Source organism: Branchiostoma lanceolatum, chromosome 14 (genome assembly GCF_035083965.1).
Source record: "Branchiostoma lanceolatum isolate klBraLanc5 chromosome 14, klBraLanc5.hap2, whole genome shotgun sequence".
Classification (NCBI taxonomy): Eukaryota; Metazoa; Chordata; class Leptocardii; order Amphioxiformes; family Branchiostomatidae; genus Branchiostoma; species Branchiostoma lanceolatum.
In genome coordinates, this window is record NC_089735.1 from 743775 (window position 1) to 762143 (window position 18369).

General features: G+C 42.6%; 4 protein-coding genes across 5 annotated transcripts; all 4 read left to right on the forward strand.

Moving 5' to 3' along the window:
* Positions 1 to 1118: 1118 nt before the first annotated feature.
* On the forward strand, positions 1119 to 3110 carry LOC136448649 (zinc finger protein 845-like). The gene has a single exon (XM_066448286.1). The coding sequence runs from the start codon at positions 1119 to 1121 to the stop codon at positions 3108 to 3110; it is 1992 nt and encodes a 663-aa protein (XP_066304383.1).
* A 4161-nt stretch (positions 3111 to 7271) lies between these two features.
* LOC136448145 (zinc finger protein 93-like) lies at positions 7272 to 9243 on the forward strand. The gene has a single exon (XM_066447313.1). The coding sequence runs from the start codon at positions 7580 to 7582 to the stop codon at positions 8828 to 8830; it is 1251 nt and encodes a 416-aa protein (XP_066303410.1). The 5' UTR covers positions 7272 to 7579; the 3' UTR covers positions 8831 to 9243.
* Positions 9244 to 9496: 253 nt separating this feature from the next.
* LOC136448142 (zinc finger protein 43-like) lies at positions 9497 to 12853 on the forward strand. 2 transcript variants are annotated; one of them, XM_066447307.1, is made up of 2 exons: positions 9497 to 9665; positions 10480 to 12853. In XM_066447307.1, the coding sequence occupies exon 2, from the start codon at positions 10487 to 10489 to the stop codon at positions 12164 to 12166; it is 1680 nt and encodes a 559-aa protein (XP_066303404.1). In that variant the 5' UTR covers positions 9497 to 9665; positions 10480 to 10486; the 3' UTR covers positions 12167 to 12853. The 2 variants fall into 2 exon arrangements, with proteins under 2 accessions (XP_066303404.1, XP_066303403.1); XM_066447306.1 differs by having other exon boundaries at positions 9501 to 9665; positions 10477 to 12853.
* A 797-nt stretch (positions 12854 to 13650) lies between these two features.
* LOC136448147 (zinc finger protein 239-like) lies at positions 13651 to 17503 on the forward strand. The gene is made up of 2 exons (XM_066447315.1): positions 13651 to 13671; positions 16553 to 17503. The coding sequence occupies exon 2, from the start codon at positions 16733 to 16735 to the stop codon at positions 17354 to 17356; it is 624 nt and encodes a 207-aa protein (XP_066303412.1). The 5' UTR covers positions 13651 to 13671; positions 16553 to 16732; the 3' UTR covers positions 17357 to 17503.
* The last annotated feature ends 866 nt before the right edge of the window (positions 17504 to 18369 follow it).

Genomic DNA, 18369 nt, shown 5'->3' on the forward strand with positions numbered 1-18369 from the left:
AGTAACTACAAGATGCCTTTATTTGGAAAAAAAAATTACATTTCCAATGCATTCACAATCAAAACAAAAACAGATATCACTGAAACATAAAGAGACAAAGGAAGCACAAGATGCAAGATGACATCACCGATGTCCTCGTCCAATGTGCGATATTAATGCCTTAACGGTTTAGCTGACATATTTAGACAATGAGTAGTAATCAATTTAGATCCACGTTTCAACTTTCACCTTTCACCTCAACTATTTGTATCCGCCATTTTGCTTCTGGCTCGTCGAAACTGACTAAAAATTCTTAGAATTGGGGCCGGGTTATCGTATTAGCGGGTAACACAGAAGAAGCCAAGCGACACCATCAGGTATATAAGACGTTTCTCTATATAAGGTTAGGTTTTCTGGTATTGAAAGACTCGCTTGTATTTTAGTTGCCTCTAATAAGAGGGGAGGGGGGCAGAGACTTTACTATGCATATATGATCTATGAGTTTCTGTGCAGTCAAATTGGAGTCGTGTACCTATGTTGTTTTTTTTTACTGTGGAAACATACACCGATGCTATTTCACCGAAGCACCTAGATATTTGTATGGGGCTATGTACGTACTTACCCGGCATCCAGTCCAGCGTGGGTTGCCCGGGCTCTCTTCGGGGCAGAAGCTACTTTCCGCCGCCGGGATGATCTCTGGCACCCGGTGGTATGATTTTTTTTCCGAGGTAGGAGTTTAATTGGTATGGTCTGGAAATTTTTCTTCTCTCGTCGAGTGACATCGACTGCAGGTCTGTTTTCATCTTGGAGACACTAGCACTCCTTTTGTTCAGCAAAGTTATAATATTTTCTGATATTTGAATACTTAGTATTAGTATCTCTGTTTTGTTTATTCTTTCTATACTTGATTCCATCTTTATTCTTTTTTTAGATATTTTTTATCAAACAGGTCAGAAAGAGTTTTCATCCCTGTGCTTCTCAGTCCATATGACAATGTTATATTTACCTGATACAATAAGTGGGTTTTAGAAAATGACTATCATATTTAATATGCACTTTTGTCCTTTTAGAGCAACTCTCAACATCCAAAACAATCAGTAAATTTGTGATTTTCTTTTTGTCCTGATATAGGATAAGACATGGCATCCACAAGTTGTGGGTCTCCTACTGAAGTTCCCCAAGAAAAGGGCCCTGCCTTGACAGATGACGTCACAGGAAAGCCAAGCACTGGCATGGTGAGCTGTCAGGAAGTGTCCAACATGGAGGATATTACTAAACAGTCTGGAGAGGAACCCTACATGTGTGGGGAGGGTGGACACAGTAGTGAGAGACCCTACATGTGTGGGGAGGGTGGACACACCAGCAAGGAACCCTACATGTGTGGGGAGGGTGGACACAGTAGCGAGGAACCCTACATGTGTGGGGAGGGCGGACACACTAGCAAAGAACCCTATATGTGTGGGGAGGATGAAAACACAGGTGAGAGACCCTACATGTGTGGGGAGGATGAAAACACAGGTGAGAGACCCTACATGTGTGGGGAGGATGAAAACACAGGTGAGAGACCCTACATGTGTGGGGAGGATGAAAACACAGGTGAGAGACCCTACATGTGTTGGGAGGATGAAAACACTGGTGAGAGACCCTACAGGTGTGGGGAGAGTGAACACACTAGCAAGGAACCCTACATGTGTGGGGATGACAAAAATACTAGCAAGGAGTCCTACATGTGTGCAGAGGGTGGACACAATAGTGAAGAGCCCTACATGTGTGGGGAGGAGCCCTACCTGTATGGGGAGGGTGGATACATGACTATGCTCTACAGAGATGCTAAGATCAAAACAGAAGAAAGAATGCAGCACAGTGACCCGTATGGAGCTATTGAATATCAGCAGGTAAACATGCAGACTCACACAGATATACATGCATCAGAGAAGCCATTCAAATGTGACCAGTGCAACTTCAGCACAGCTTGGAAGAAAAGCTTGAACATACACATGGCTAGACACACCGGGGAGAATCTCTACATGTGTGGCGAGTGTGACTACAAGACAGGGAACAGATACCACCTGAACAGACATGTGAAGAAACACACGGGAGAGAAGCCGTACAAGTGTGACCAGTGTGACTTCCGAACAGCCTGGAAAAGATACCTGGATGTACATATTTCTAACCACACCGGTGAGAAGCCCTACGTGTGTGGTGATTGTGGGTACAGGACAGCTAATAGATCCTACTTCTTCCAACATGTAAAAATACATACAGACGGCCGCGGGAAACACTTCAAGTGTGGACAGTGCGACTATAGGTCATCCAAAAAGTCTCATCTCTCCCAGCACATGAAAACGCACACGGGAGAAAAGCCGTACGCGTGTGACCTCTGTGACTTCCGAACGGCTTGGAAGCAGAACTTAGACATGCACATGGCTAAACACCGAGGGGAGAGGCCCTACATCTGTGTGGAGTGTGGGTATGACACAGCCGACAAGTCTAACCTCGCACAGCACAAGAAGACACATACGGATATAAAGCCGTACAAGTGTGACCAGTGCGACTACTGCTCGGGTAGAAAAGCAGACTTGGATACACACAAGGCCAGACACACTAGTGAAAAACCCTATGTGTGTGGGGAGTGCGGGTACAAAACTGGTACCAAGTCGCACCTTACCAGACATGCAAAAGTCCATACGGGAGAGAAACCGTACAAATGTGTTTTCTGTGACTTCTGCACCGCCAGGAAAGGACAGTTGGACATACACATAGCAAAACACACTGGCAAGAAACCCCACAAGTGTGGGGAGTGCAGGTACAGGACAGCTGACAAGGCTGCGCTATCAAGTCATATGAAGAAACATACAGGAGAGAAGCCCCACAAGTGTGACCAGTGTGACTTTTCAGCAACTAGGAAAGGACAGTTGGACATTCACAAGGCTAAACACACTGGTGAGAAACCCTACAGTTGTGGAGAGTGCGGGTTCAGGACGGCTGACAGATCCAACCTATACAGACATGCAAAAGTCCATTCCGAAGAGAAGCCGTTTAAATGTGACTTGTGTGACTATTCAGGACGTCGTAAGTACCAGCTCGACCGACATGTTGCCAGACATTTCCCAGCAAAAGGGAAGAGTTAAAAGTGTGAGCTGGTCGACTGTAGCCAAGTGTATGTGTGTCGCGAAACAGTCTGACATCCCCACTCCTACAAGCCAAGTAATTCCATAATGACTGCTACAAGTAGTCGCATTTCCCAAGAATCATCATCACTACCATACTACTGACCTTGCAGAATATGCAGACCCTGCTTACTTCACCTTTGACATGTGTGGAAGAGCTTAAAGACACAAGCAGACAGGAAAGTTCTGTCTTCTTACAAAACTCAACTACATAAGACACCGAGGATACTGAAAAGGGGAACTTGACTATGTGAGGATTTTCTACCCATGACACTATTAGCCATGTAGTAAAATAAGACCTTGTACAGACAATTTTATTACTGGCCCTTGTTAGAATTTATCAAGGAGAAGCCATATGCATGCAGGTGAAAAATGATCTACTAGTACACAATAGAAAGGATACCAAATGTACTGAGGTGAACACATTTTTTGTTGGATATTTAAGCCTGCCATTTTCTGATCTTATTCTTAATGGATCACATTTGGTCATGATGGTTTATTCCTTGCACAGTAGCACTGAAATTAGTGCTGAGCAACCCAATTATTTTTTTTTAAATTTCCTCTTTGTAAAATTTGCTTCTTATGTAATACTATACTGTCCGAGAGCTTATACATGTATGTGTCTTCTTATGACTATATCATATGTTAATATAGTATTTTGCTTGTAAAGGTAACTAGTAACAAATTACATGCAACATTTTTGCCAACGTGCAATTGCGCATGTTATTAGAAAAATTGTTTCTATTGCACATGATGATGCACTTAGATATATGTCCTTTGTCAGATATAAACTGAGGAGATGTGGCTGATTTGAGTCAATTTTTCCCAAGAATGTAGCAGCAACAACATTCAAACACATGGCTTGATGTACATTTATGGAGATAGATTGATACTTTGAATCAACATCTGTATGAACGTTTCAATACTTGATATTTATTTTATGAATAAGTATTCAAAGAACAAGAAATAACAAACTCTTGAGGCATAAAGTCTCATGCTTGGTCATTTCTACAATAGCAGTTGTCTATAAGCTAGTTCACGGTTGCTACTACGCACGTGCAATGTCAAAGGTGAAGGGCTCCCTGCTTGTAAACTGTGCTTGCCTCGACATTATCTCGAGTTGCACAACATTTACGCTCCGACGGGTTTTGTTCACATCTCTGGGGCCTCCACCTTTGACACTGCACATGCGTAGTAGCAACCGTGAACTAGGTACGTTGATGAAGGTTAGACATCCAGGTAACAAGATACGCCAAAAATAATTACTCAAGCAACTGGATAAGATTTTGAAACAGTCAGACGTTTCAGACAGTATCCACTGTCTTTCGTCAGTGACTAACGATAGGACTGAGAACCCAGGTTTTATACCAAAACTCTGAATAGATATGTTAATGAGGTAAAGACAATTTAGGATGTCTTGAAGTAGTCTTCAAAAAGAAGATTAATTCAAGACAAAGTTTATGCCAATAGTTCAATTAGCTACTGTTGTTCTAGTACAGTAACTAAATGTTGCTTGTCCGGGGGTGGGGGGCAGTGCATTATCCCAGGTGCCTGAAAGTTGAACGCGTAGACCCCCTTTCCTGTTGAGGGCGGGGTTGTACATCCTCTCATATATTGCTTCTCTAATTCCCCGTTCGAACCAGCGTTCTTCACGATCTAGGATGTCCGTGGATTCGAAATTGAATGAGTGTCCCTGGTTGTGTTTTAGATGGTGGTAAATGGCAGAGGAGTAGCGGTTAGCGCTCTTTCTGCAATGTTCCTTGTACCTTTCTTTTAGTGGTCGACTTGTCTCCCCAATGTACATGTTATTGCAGTTCGGTTCCTCACATTTCAGTTTGTAGACGACATTGGCTTTGATGCCTTTTTCAGGCCTGTCTTTTGGATGGACTAGTTTCTGCCTGAGAGTTGAGTGAGGTTTGAAGTTAGTGGCAATGTTGAAGTTTTGGAAGATACGTCTGAGTTTTTCCGATACTCCTTGGACGTAGGGAATGGTGATGTTGACTTTGTTTCTGTTGGTCAATGGTCTGCACTTGAGTGTTTTCTTAGACTGGTCAGAAGGTTTGAGGGCCTTGTTGAAGGTCCAATTTTGGTAGCCACACTTGGCTAAAGCCACACGGAGATGTCTGTGTTCTTCGGTTTTTGCTTCGTCTGAGGTAATGACATTGTCTGCTCGATGGAAGAGAGTTTTAATCACTGCTAGTTTGTGTTCCAAAGGGTGATGGGAATCAAAGGCCAGATATTGATCAGTGTGGGTCGGTTTCCTGTACACTTCGAACTGAAGGTTGCCATCCTTCTCTATGATGGTTTTGGTGTCTAAGAAGGGGAGCATGTTGTTTTGACACGACTCCTGTGTGAACTTGATGTTGTCATCTACCTGGTTAATATGGTCAAAGAAGTCATCAGCTACTCTCTTCTTTAGCCTACACCAAGTGTCGTCTACATAGCGAAACCAGTTTGCTGGGGGAGGGCCATTGAAAGTACTGAGGGCTTTGTTCTCAAACTTCTCCATATACAGGTTCACAACAATGGGCGATACCGGTGATCCCATAGCACAGCCGTGCACTTGCTGGAAAAACTGTTGTTTGTAAGTAAAATAAGTGCACCCTAGGCAGAGGTCTAGCAGTTTACATATGTGGTCCACGGAGAGTTTGGTTCTATCTGCAAGTGTGTCGTCGGCCTCCAAGGCTTCCCTAACTACTGATACTGCCTCCTTAGGGGGTATGCAAGTGAAAAGCGAGCACACATCATACGAAGTGATGATTTCATCTTCTGCTACAGTGATGTCTTTGATTTTTTGGACGAAGTCTGCACTATTCTGTACATGGTGTTGAGACTTTCCCACCAACGGTCCCAAGATCTTAGCCAGATGACTTGCTAGGTTATAAGTGACAGATCCTATACCGGATACTATGGGTCGTAGAGGGACACCGGGTTTGTGGATTTTGGGAAGGCCGTAGAATGCTGGGGGTTGTTCTGTATTGGGATTGAGCTTGAATTAGGGAATTAGAGAAGCAATATATGAGAGGATGTACAACCCCGCCCTCAACATGCAGGAAAGGGGGTCTACGCGTTCAACTTTCAGGCACCTGGGATAATGCACTGCCCCCCACCCCCCACCCCCGGACAAGCAACATTTAGTTACTGTACTAGAACAACAGTTGCTAATTGAACTATTGGCATAAACTTGGTCTTGAATTAATCTTCTTTTTGAAGACTACTTCAAGACATCCTAAATTGTCTTTACCTCATTAACATATCTATTCAGAGTTTTGGTATAAAACCTGGGTTCTCAGTCCTATCGTTAGTCACTGACGAAAGACAGTGGATACTGTCTGAAACGTCTGACTGTTTCAAAATCTTATCCAGTTGCTTGAGTAATTATTTTTGGCGTAACCGTGAACTAGGTTATGCCGTACTCTTTGTGTTGCCGGAAAAATGTAGAAATTGGCCAAATATACTGAATGATATACCAGAGGAGTTCATTTAGTCCGTCTTCCACAAGGAAACGTACTGGGAGAATATCTTTTGGTCCAAATTAGATGCAATGGACGTTTAAGCTGGTCTTTACGGCTTTGGCGATGTGCGCCGTAGCGCGATAAGATTTGGGTAATCAGGTATAACATATGGTGTAGTACTGTCACCTTTGACCTAGGTCAAGAACCTTTATGCTATCCGCCATCTTGATTCTTGCCGATGTGCTGTCCCTGTTTCACTTTTATTGCCGTTTTCCTCTGTCCAGGGTCCTTTAGAGGTGAGAATTTGGTAGCCAAGACAGTTGCACTTTACTTAGAGAGCTGCGCTCGTACTTAGTATAACTTTCGTATATCTATTCTCGACGATAATATAAATTCTTGGCTGTGTACATGTGTGGGGAGGGGGGCAAGATTTATTCATCTGTAGTCTGGCATCAAGGCTATTTCAGAATGGACGGTGGGAAATAACTTAAGAAGTTTTGCAGGCTTTAGTTGGTTTATTTATTGTGCAGTGGACAATGTGTAGATTTTGCGAATTTTCTTGCATCTGGAGCTTTTTTCACTTCTGGTGAGGAGAATCTCATAGCAGCTGCATCTTGATAAAAAGGCATGAGAGTCAGAGAAAAACTGTATCCAATGACTTTTTCTAACCCATGGTTTGCCCAACAGGGTCCATGTGGCAGTAAGCCATTGGTCTCAAACTGAAGCAAGACAACGCTATCAACGGATGACGTCACGGGAAGGAAACAACTGAAGAGGAATTCACGGATGTCAAGATGAGTCCAACGTGGATGATGTGTTAACAAACTCTTGTGAGAAACCATCTGATAGGTCCAACCTTTCAATGTAAATAAAGAAACACAGGAAAAAAAGGAACACGCAGAAGAAAACCCGACAAGTGTGACCAGTGCGACTACAGCACTGACAGTAGACAGTAAAGGCAACTTGAACCTACTCATGGCTAAACGTACACGTACTGATGACAAACCCTACTTGTGTGAGGTGTGCGGGTTCAGGGCAGGTTACAAATCTGCCCTATCCAGTCATATGAAGACACATACAGGAGAGAAGCCGTACAAGTGTGACCAGTGTGACTACTGCACAGCTTGGAAAGGGGACTTGGACAGGCACATGGCTAAACACATGGGTAAGAAACACTACAAGTGTCTGCAGTGTGGATACAGGACAGGTATGAAGTCAAAACTGAACAAGCACATTAAGATGCACACAGGAAAAAAGCCATACAAGTGTGACCAGTGCGACTACCGTACAGCAGGGAAATGGGGCCTAGACATGCACATGATTAAACACACTGGTGAGAAGCCCTACATGTGTGGAGAGTGTGGCTTCAGAACAGGTTACAAATCTCACCTCGCCAGTCATATGAAGACACATACGGGAGAGAATCTGTACAAGTGTGACCAGTGTGACTTTTGCACGGTTACGAAAGGAAACTTGAATACCCACTTGGCTAGACACTCAGGTGAGAAACCCTACTTGTGCCCAGAGTGCAAGTACAGAACAGCTAACAGGTATGACCTATCAAAACATATGACGATACATACAGGAGAGAAGCCGTACCAGTGTGACCAGTGTAGTTATTGTGCAGCTCGGAAAGAGTACCTGGATCTTCACATGGTTAAACACACGGATGAAAAACCCTACAAGTGTGACCAGTGTGACTACTGCGCAGCAAGGAAAGGCCAGTTAGACGCACACTTGGCTAAACACACTGGTGAGAAACCCTACCTTTGTGAGGAGTGTGGCTACAGCACAGCTTACAAATCTGCCCTATCCAGTCATATGAAGACACATACAGGAGAGAAACCCTACAAGTGTGACCAGTGTGACTACTGCACAGGGTGGAAAGAAAGCTTGGAGGCACACATGGCAAAACACACTGGTGAGAAACCCTACATGTGTGGGGAGTGTGGGTACAGGACAGCTTACAAGTCTGACCTATCAAGACATATGAAGATACATACAGGAGAGAAGCCGTTCAAATGTGACCAGTGTGACTTCAGCGCAGCAAGGAAATGCAACTTGGAGAGACATCAGGCAAAACACACCGGTGAGAAACCTTACATGTGTGGAGAGTGCAGGTTCCGGACAGCTTACAAGCATAACCTATCGAGTCATATGAAGAAACATTCAAGACAGAAACTGTTACACAAGTGTGACCAGTGTGAATATTGCATAGGTAGTTAAAGGTGCTTGGATACACACAAGGCTAAACACCATGATGAGAAACCCTACCTGTGTGGACAGTGCGGGTACAGGACAGCTTACAGGTCTTACCTTTCATGTCATATGAAGACACATACAGGAGAAAAACCGAACAAGTGTGACCAGTGTGACTTCTGCACAGCAAGTAAAGGACAGTTGGACACACACTTGGCTAAACACACTGGTGAGAAAGCCTACCTTTGTGAGGAGTGTGGCTATAGCACAGCTTACGAATCTGCCCTATCCAGTCATATGAAGACACATACAGGAGAGAAACCCTAAAAGTGTGACCAGTGTGATTACTGTGCAGCATGGAAAGGACAGTTGGACGCACACATGGCTAAACACACCGGTGAGAAACCCTACTTGTGTGGAGAATGCGGTTATAGGACAGCTGCTAGCGGCTAATCAGAAATAACAATGATTAAATGATGATTCTGAAATACATGTAGCCATTTTGTAAATGAACTAAAGAGAGTGGTCAGCCTGTTGTCCTGTGTGTTCATTCATAGAATGGTAGCACTTTTGCAAATTTGTTATTTTACGATCCAAATACGACTTTCATGCAGCCAATTTCAATTCAGAGAACCGTGTAGAAAGAAACATTGAATGTCATAAGCTGTTATTTACATTTGTTGTGATGTGCGCCACTGCTCGGTGATATTTAGGTAATCAGGTGCACCATTTAACTAAAGCTTTGACCTTTGACATTCCCGAATCCAGCTTCCTATTCGCCATCTTGGATTTCTGTCGATGTGTCTTTGTCCACCTTTTTGTAGTAATACTGCCGTTTTTTCATGCCCAGGATCAGTTAAAGGTGAGAATTCGATAGCCAAGACAACTGCAGTAGTTATTGTGAATAGTGCGGCTCTTAATTAGTAGAACAGTCGTTGGAACTTTCGTTGCTCTATAAGTGCCGCCGCGCCGGCCGTGTGTGGGGAGGGGGGCAGGAAACAGATTCCATTGTTTATTCTACTGCGATTAGCTCAGAAGGCCCCTACTAAAGGAGAGATTTTCACAACCTACCTTACTGCTGTAATTCAGCCTGGTTGCAAGATAATTTGTCCCCACTTCCCATGGCCCACACATGCTTAGCTCCTCGACTCCAGGGCCTGCTGTACATGCACCAGATACGATTTTACCGCAGCCACCTTTTTCTCAGGTTCGACGCAGGGTCGCCTTGTAAACATTTCTTCAAGTGCATGTTGTGAGCCGAGGAGCTTTCCTGTCAGGATACGCGAAGCAGTTTCACCTCCCGGCTACTAGTGCTTTGGAAAACTAGTAATATCTGTACATAGCAGTATATGCAGGCTTGGATTGGTTTGATTATGTGCATATTTTGCAATTTTTCGGGCATGTGGAGCTAAGTTCTCCATTAACTTCAGGCAATAATCTAACATTTACTGCATTGTTTATTTGTTATGCATTTTAAAAATTGAATGCAGTGACATTTTTCTTGCATTGTCAAGTCAAGTTTATCGCATAACAACTGCATCAGGTAAAATGTATGGCAAATAGGACGGAATATTAGCAACAGCAAACTATTTCTACTAGTGTACTGACAATTACTCAATACATTTGTGATATAATGGAAAAGTATGTTTCACATTGTTATATGTCTTCAACAGCAGGGTAGATATGGCAGCAAGACTTGGGTCTCCAACCGAAGTTTTCAAGCAGGTGAACAGTCAGACATTGACGAATGAAGTCACAAGAAAGCGAAGAGCTGATGAAGGAAGATATCAAGATGAGTCTCAAGATGAGTCCAAGGCAAACTCTGGTGAAAAGCTGTCTGATAGGTCAAATCCCTCCCAGAAGAAGATGATTCGTGCAGCAAAAAAGCCGTACAAGTGTGACCAGTGTGACTACTGTACAGCCTCAAAAGTGGTCTTGGACAGACACAGGGTGAAGAAACACACCAGTGAGAGACCCTACATGTGTGGAGAGTGTGCATTCAAGACAAATCACGTGGCAAACCTGACCAACCACGTCAAGATGGTACATACGAAAGAGAAACCATACAGGTGTGACCAGTGTGCCTTCTGCACAGCTAGAAAAGGTGATTTTGACACACACATGGTTGAACACACCGGAGAAAAACCCTATATGTGTGAAAAGTGCGGGTATAGAACAGCTGATAGGTCTCAGCTAAGGGGTCATATGAGGATACATATTGAAATTCAAAAAGAGCCCCACAAGTGTGACCAGTGTGACTTCTGCACAGTATCTAAATCACAGTTGCAGAGGCACAAGTTACGACATACAAAAAAGAAGCCGCACAAGTGTGACCAATGTGACTACGGCACATCCAGAAAAAGGGAATTTGACATACACATGTTTCAACACACTGGTGTGAAACCCTACATATGTGAGGATTGCGGGTTCAGGACAGCTGAAAGCTCTAACCTATCAAGGCATGTGAAAATGCATGGAGAAGGGAAGCCATACTACAAGCTGCACAAATGTGACCAGTGTGACTTCCGCGCGGTTGGGAAATGGACCATGAGAAAACACAAGGCTAAACACACCGGTGAGAAAGCCTTTCTATGTGGAGAGTGTGCATACAAGACAAATCACCGGGCAAACCTGACCAATCACATGAAGATGGTACATAGAAAACAGAAGCTGTACAAGTGTGACAAGTGTGACTTCTGCACAGCTAGAAAAGGGGACTTTGACACACACATTGTTGAACACACTGGTGAGAAACCCTACATGTGTGAAAAGTGCGGGTACAGAATAGCTGATAGGTCTCAGATATGGCGTCATATGAAGATACATGAGGAAAACAAGCCCCACAGGTGTGACCAGTGTGACTTCTGCGCAGAATCTAAATCGAAGTTGGACAGGCACAAGGTAAAGCACACTGGCGAGAAACCCTACATTTGTGGGGAGTGCGGGTTCAGGACAGGCTACAGGTCTCACCTATCAAAACATATGAAGATACACACAGGAGAGAAGGTCTTCAGGTGTGACCAGTGTGACTACGGCACGGGTAGAAAACGAGACTTGGACACACACATGGCTAAACACACTGTTGAGAAACCCTACCTGTGTGGGAAGTGCGGGTACAGAACAGCTGAATTCTCTCTCCTATCAGAACATGTGAAGAAACATAGAAGAAAGGAGAGATACAAATGTGATCAGTGTGACTACATGATGGCATGGAAAGGACACTTAGACAAACACACCATGACTAAACACACTGTTAAGGAGCCATTCATGTGTAAGGAGTGTGGGTTCAGTACAGATTTTATGTCTACTCTTTCCAGACACATGAAATTTCACCTAGGAGAAAAGCCACACCTACAAGTGTGACCAGTGTTAGCATTTGGTTAGTCATTAAGACCTTCTGGACTAACATTTGACCAAGCATCTTCCTGTTAGCTAGAAGCCATACACCTGACTACAAGTGTGACTATTGTGGCTCGTGCACAGTCTGAAAATAATATTGTGGTTCACACACTGAAGGCATGTATAAAAGTACTTTTATGAAATGGTATCTACAGAAGAAAAGCTAGTAGTCCCATAGGAAATAGGGGTTGGTTGGTTGGTCCCTTTAATGACTAGTGTTAAATACAAAGTACATGAGGGGCAGCAAGTTTCCTCACTGTTTCTGTAGTAAGAGTTTTAAGGTACTAAAAGTGTACAGACAGGGTTTATTTTTCTCTTTAGTCCCCTATCATTATGTTTATACTGGCATGGGGAAGGGGTACTCTCCAAGCAGAGGTTCGGGTCCCGTTGGTTTTTGACGTACCATGGCTTGGCGACATAAAACAGCCAAGGCCAAACCTCTGCTTGGAGAGTAGGGAGGGGGCAGGTTCTTTCCAATCAGAGGTTTGTGGAGAAGTTTCTTAGTGGAGAGTGTGGACAGAAAACGGGGAATATGATAAGAAGGTCACGGTCTTCTCCACTTACCTCTGCTTGCAAAGTAGGGGCAGTTACTCATCATGTGTAACAGGATGTTATGTTTTATTGCAAAATAAATCATTGCTATAGAATCAATTTCAATAGTTATACTGACTTCTATGAATCTAAAAGTAGTTTGGTTTGCATCTTTCAATCGGATCAGCTGGTGGTATGAATATCAAATGATACACACAAAGTCTTGAACCTTTCACTACATCCATTTTACTGTCAATGTATGACGAAAGGCTGTTGAGTATCGCCGAAAATAATTCTGAGAACGTTCGATATGGGCTAAAGAAATGTGGCTGATTTGAGACATGAACTACAATCTCAGACAAAACAAAATATTTGGCTAGGTGCACACGTGTAAACAAATGATATATTCATGTCCATACCAATATTTGGACATTACCTAATGTACGCAATTCAGCATCCTCTTCTGAGGATGCTGCCATGTATTTTAGTGATTTATGAATGATCGAAATCAATAAACTTAAACTTAATATTTTGATATACATTTTTATATATATTTTTATATATATTTTGATATATATTTTGTAGTCAGAAACCATTTCGTTATTGATGAAATTAAAGAAACTTCTCAGGAAAAAAAAGTAGTCATTCTAGAATAGCAGTTTGTTTTGTGATTATGGTTTGAGTTTGAGAAATACTTGATACTTGCGATTAACCCAGTACTGAACTTTGAACTTTATTGGAAATCTTGTTTTTGAGCGTTGTGCGCCCGCACTGATGAGAGTAGCCATGTGACTAGATTTGGGTAATCAGGTATGCTATCTGAACTGTGACCTTTCACATGTCAAGTATTCAGTTTGTTTGCATTTCCGCCATCTTGGGTGTGACTTTCCGGCCCTCTTTTTGACTGTCGTTTTTTTCCTGTCCAGGGTCATTTAGAGGTGGGAATTTTATATCAAAGTCAATTGTCATAGTTACCGTAAATAACTGCGCTCTTACTTTGTATATCGGGGGGTGGAACTTACGTAGATCTGTTCACGCTGGTTGGCTGTTCGTGGGGAGGGGGGCAAACATTATGTTGAGACACCAGACGTAATTTTTCCACATTAAAGTAGATAAAACAAAGGAGGAACCTCCTTGATAAAACCAAGCCAATTATCACACCGTTTATTCTAGAGTAGGCCAGACTCCTGCTAAGATTAGAAAGCATCTACTTACTCTCATCTCCCAAATAAACGTACCGGTACGTTTATTTTTTTCAGCCTCAAAATCCACCCAGTACGTTCTTATTTTGGACGGTACGTTTATTGTTTTTTTGAAAATCCATCGGGGCTTTGCTTACCAGAGATCCCCCTTATGTCGAAAGTTTAGTTTTCTTTCTATATTTCCCCGATATTTTTGCTCCTCAATGGCTATTTTTCGACCAAATGACGTGGATTTCCCCGCCGATACAATGACCGGGCATTTGTGAAACCCTGGCGGTACTAACATATCGGTCGATCTCGCTACAAAGTAACGTTGTTATTAGGAGAAAATAAGACGGTACACTGAAGTTTTGAAATGTATTTTTCATATGAACAAGTTTGACAGTCTCTGCTTAGATCGTAAACCAAAGCAAGCTGATCAGAAAACAAATTACATGTATTTGCCAGCGGCACACAATGTTTCAAGTAACGTTACACATGTAAGATTACTCACGTGAGATCAAGGAGGTTAAAATACAGCCTTTCCCTAAAACTTTGAAAAGCTACAAACAACACCTTGTAAAAATTGTGTAAAAGCATTAGAAACTGTATAATCACTTTAAAATTGTACTAGAATATTTCAATCCTACCACAAACATGTACATTTAGTCCTTCGAAAATCGCCACAGTAAAGACGCACGGCAGTGATATTCCGTGGGAATGTTTCTCATGCAAGGAAGAGCTCACCTCAAAGAAGGGGAAACAACTTTTTTTTATCTATAAATAAAACTCCTTTGCCTCAGTCAGAAATGTGCATGACAATTTAACAAAAATAGGTTTCCATAGTAAAGTCTATACACAAAATTAGATTGCAATCTAGTCACCGTTATTGTCACATAAAAATGCTTTTAAAAAGATCACTCCTCTACAGAGAGAGTGCCGAGGCTTTCCAAGAATTTTGGGTGTAAGCCCCGCCCCTTACTGTGTTGGTGCCGCTACCATGACTACTGTCTGGCTCACCCTTTCACAGGCCCTTTGATGTGTAACATGAGAACCCTGTGGTTTGTTGCCACCAAACCTCCATGTTGCAACATTGAACAGGCCTGAGGCATCTAATTAACAAATTTGTTGACAATTTAGTCTCTCAAAATGAAAGTTTTTTTCTACATACAAGGGTAATTTTTGGATTTGAAATTATTTGGATTGCAACAACACTGAACCAAGGACAATATATGATAGTATTCTTAACAATATATAATAATGTGGTTTTGTTCTATATGCAATGCATGACACAATAAATGGCAAGTTCCTCCTTTTCTGTATGGCTTTTACAAATAAATAATACTTTCACTGAGCATATATTCAGGATATTGTGATTTTCTGTTCAAGTTCTAGATGTTGATAAATATCTGAAAAAGGAGTAGACTCTGAAGGTGTGAAGGGAACTGAGAAGTTTGGCGACTACTTGTGTTTGATGATGTCACTTTATACAATTTTCCTAGAACACTTGCTTCAATTTCCAAGTAGAAAATGCATGTATCATGTACATTTTCACTTGTTGAAAATTGAAAGCATGGTTGGCCCCCGGTTAGGGGTCATAGCGGGGAACCTATGCCCAATTTTTCCAAAAATTTTGCATACTATACATTTAAGTGTTACAAAGAGTAGGGGTCCTTCCCAGTGTGAGTGTATCAAACCTTACAGTCTAGTCAGGGTTGACATCTTGAAAACGTGATAGTCACCTCTTATGTCAATCTTTCCACAAATGTGGTAAATCTCAATAAGTAAATCAGGCATAAACAAATAAAAAGAACCTACCTGCTTATCATCTCCTTTCCCGAGGACAGATTAGTAGCATCACTAGCATGGACACAGTTTATGTGTCAATTTGGTCATTTTCCAGGGGGTATGTTTATTCCGGGGGGTACGTTTATTAGATTTTGAAGATTTGTCTGGGGGGTATGTTTATTCCGGGGGGTATGTTTATTTGGGAGATTAGAGTAACACCGGATTTCGCCAACCAAGATTTGATACCAGAGGGCATTCCATTTGGGAATAATTTAGCTATAGTCTGAATGTCGACTGTTTCCATTGCCTACACAGCCCGGCTCCTCTACTCCATGGCCAACATACCCCCATATGACTGTGTTACTAAATTATGTATTCCCCCCGAGTTGGTTTGCTAGGCCCTAATAAGCTAGTTTGGAGTTGCTACTATGCATGTGCAGTGTCAAAGGTGAAGGCCCCCGGCTTGAAAACAGTGCTCGGCTTGAAAACAGTGCTCGTCTCGACATTGTCTTGATTTGCATAACAACGCCCCGTCGGGTTTTGTTCACGTCTGGGGGGCCTTCACCTTTGAAACTGCACATGCGTAGGAACAACTCCGAACTAGCTTATTCCGGGGTGGCTGTTGCAAAATTTCTTAGCAGGCTTGATGGCCTATTTCAGAAAAGAGTGTAATTTTTGCCATTTCTCTTAAAACTGGATCTTTTCCATTTCCGGTGAGAATTTTATGTCAACTTATTTATTTATTTATAGACTTCAGTTAACAGAGTAACTGCATTTTCATGGATGGAAGGACAAAAATTGTATGCAAGGCTTTTTTTCTTACATTTGTTGTTTTCCACAACAGGCCTAGGGTAGAAAGACAGCTATTGGCGGATGTCAAGTTGAGTCCAACGTGGATGGCCTGTTAAGAGGCTGGTGAGAAACCATCTCTGATAGGTCCAACCTCTGCCAGCACAAGTAGAGCCAGACAGGAGAGAAGCACCACCAGTGTGACTACTGCACAGCTAGAAAAAGACAAAAGGACTTACACATGGATCAACCCACCGATGAGAAACTCCACATTTGTGGGGAATGCGGGTACGGAACAGATATCAAGTCAAACCTGACCAAGCACATTAAGATACATAAAGGAGAAAAGCCGTACAAGTGTGACCAGTGTGACTACTGCACAGCAATAAAGGGGAGCCTGGGCATGCACAAGGTAAAACACACGGGTGAGAAGCCCTACATGTGTGTAGAGTGCGGGTTCAGAACAGGTTACAAATCTCACCTAGCCAGTCATAGGAAGACACATACAGGAGAGAGGCCTCACCAGTGTGACCTGTGTGACTACAGCACAGTTAGAAAACGGGACTTGGATGCACACATGGCGAAACACACTGGTGTGAAACCCTACCTGTGCTTTGAGTGCGGATACAGGACAGCTGACAGGTCCAGCCTGAAAAAGCACATAAAGAAACATACAGGAGAGAACCACCACCAGTGTCACATGTGTGGCTACAGAACGGCCAGGAAAGCAGACTTGGACAGGCACATGGTCCTACACACCGGTGTGAAACCGTACAGCTGTGAGGAGTGTGAATACAACACGGATAACCAGTCTAACCTCACCAAGCACATCAAGATGGTTCATGCAAAAGCCCCACAAGTGTAACTTCAGTGTGACCACTGCACAAGGCTACTAGTAAACACCCTGGAGAAAAAACCCTACATGTGTGGGGAGTGTGGGTACAGAACAGTTGACAGATTTGCCCTACCAAGACACGGATAACCAGTCAAACCTGACCAAACACAGCAAGATGGTACAATGTACATGCAAAAGCCCCACAACTGTAACTTCAGTTTGTTTGTTGTTTGTTTATTTTTATTTATCCAGGGGTAACATATCGCCTGTGATGGCGTTTTTCAATGTGCCCTGGGGGGCAAATCCCCACATTCAAACTTAGATACATAAGATAACAAAAGTAACACAAATTGTAATTGAATAATAATATAAAGTAAACTTAACTAAATGCTTGGAAATACTAACTTATTACAACTGATTTCAAATAACAAAATGAATAAAACATAAATATAACAAAATGTAATATAGAAAAACAATGGAATAACGTAAAAAAAGGACTAGAACGGAATTTGCATATCAATGTTTGGCAGAAAGGCAGTGGACATCATATAGTTGTTTGAAAAGTGGAAGTGATCTGGCTGATTTGAGATGTTGTGGTAGTGTGTTCCAAAGTGCAGCCCCAGAGGACGAAAAGGCTCGTCTTCTGTATTCCAAGTGTGTCATTGGCAACTGAAGGCCGCCTTGTGCCCTTTTATAGGCGGGTGTTATGGGTGTGTACATGGGATAATTGACCACTGCACATGGGTAAACACACTGGAGAAAAAATCCTACATGTGTGGGGAGTGTGGGTACAGAACAGTTGATAGATTTGCCCTACCAAGACATACTGTATGTAAAGATACATATGATGATGATCCACTGTGTTCTGCAGCTCAGGTAGTTGTGGAAACAACCTCTGGCTGCATTCAGTCAGTAAAGATGCATACAGGAGTAAAAACATGTACATTGTACTAGTACAAGTATGAGCGGCGTACTGTGTACATCCTAACTATTGCACAGCTCAGAGAGAATGCCTGTTTGTAAACACTGTTAGAAATAACTTG

Bases quoted from the DNA above. Each gene is read 5' to 3' on its own strand.
- LOC136448142 (XM_066447307.1), top strand. From the start codon at position 10,487: ATGGCAGCAAGACTTGGGTCTCCAACCGAAGTTTTCAAGCAGGTGAAC.
- LOC136448145 (XM_066447313.1), top strand. From the start codon at position 7,580: ATGGCTAAACGTACACGTACTGATGACAAACCCTACTTGTGTGAGGTG.
- LOC136448649 (XM_066448286.1), top strand. From the start codon at position 1,119: ATGGCATCCACAAGTTGTGGGTCTCCTACTGAAGTTCCCCAAGAAAAG.
- LOC136448147 (XM_066447315.1), top strand. From the start codon at position 16,733: ATGGATCAACCCACCGATGAGAAACTCCACATTTGTGGGGAATGCGGG.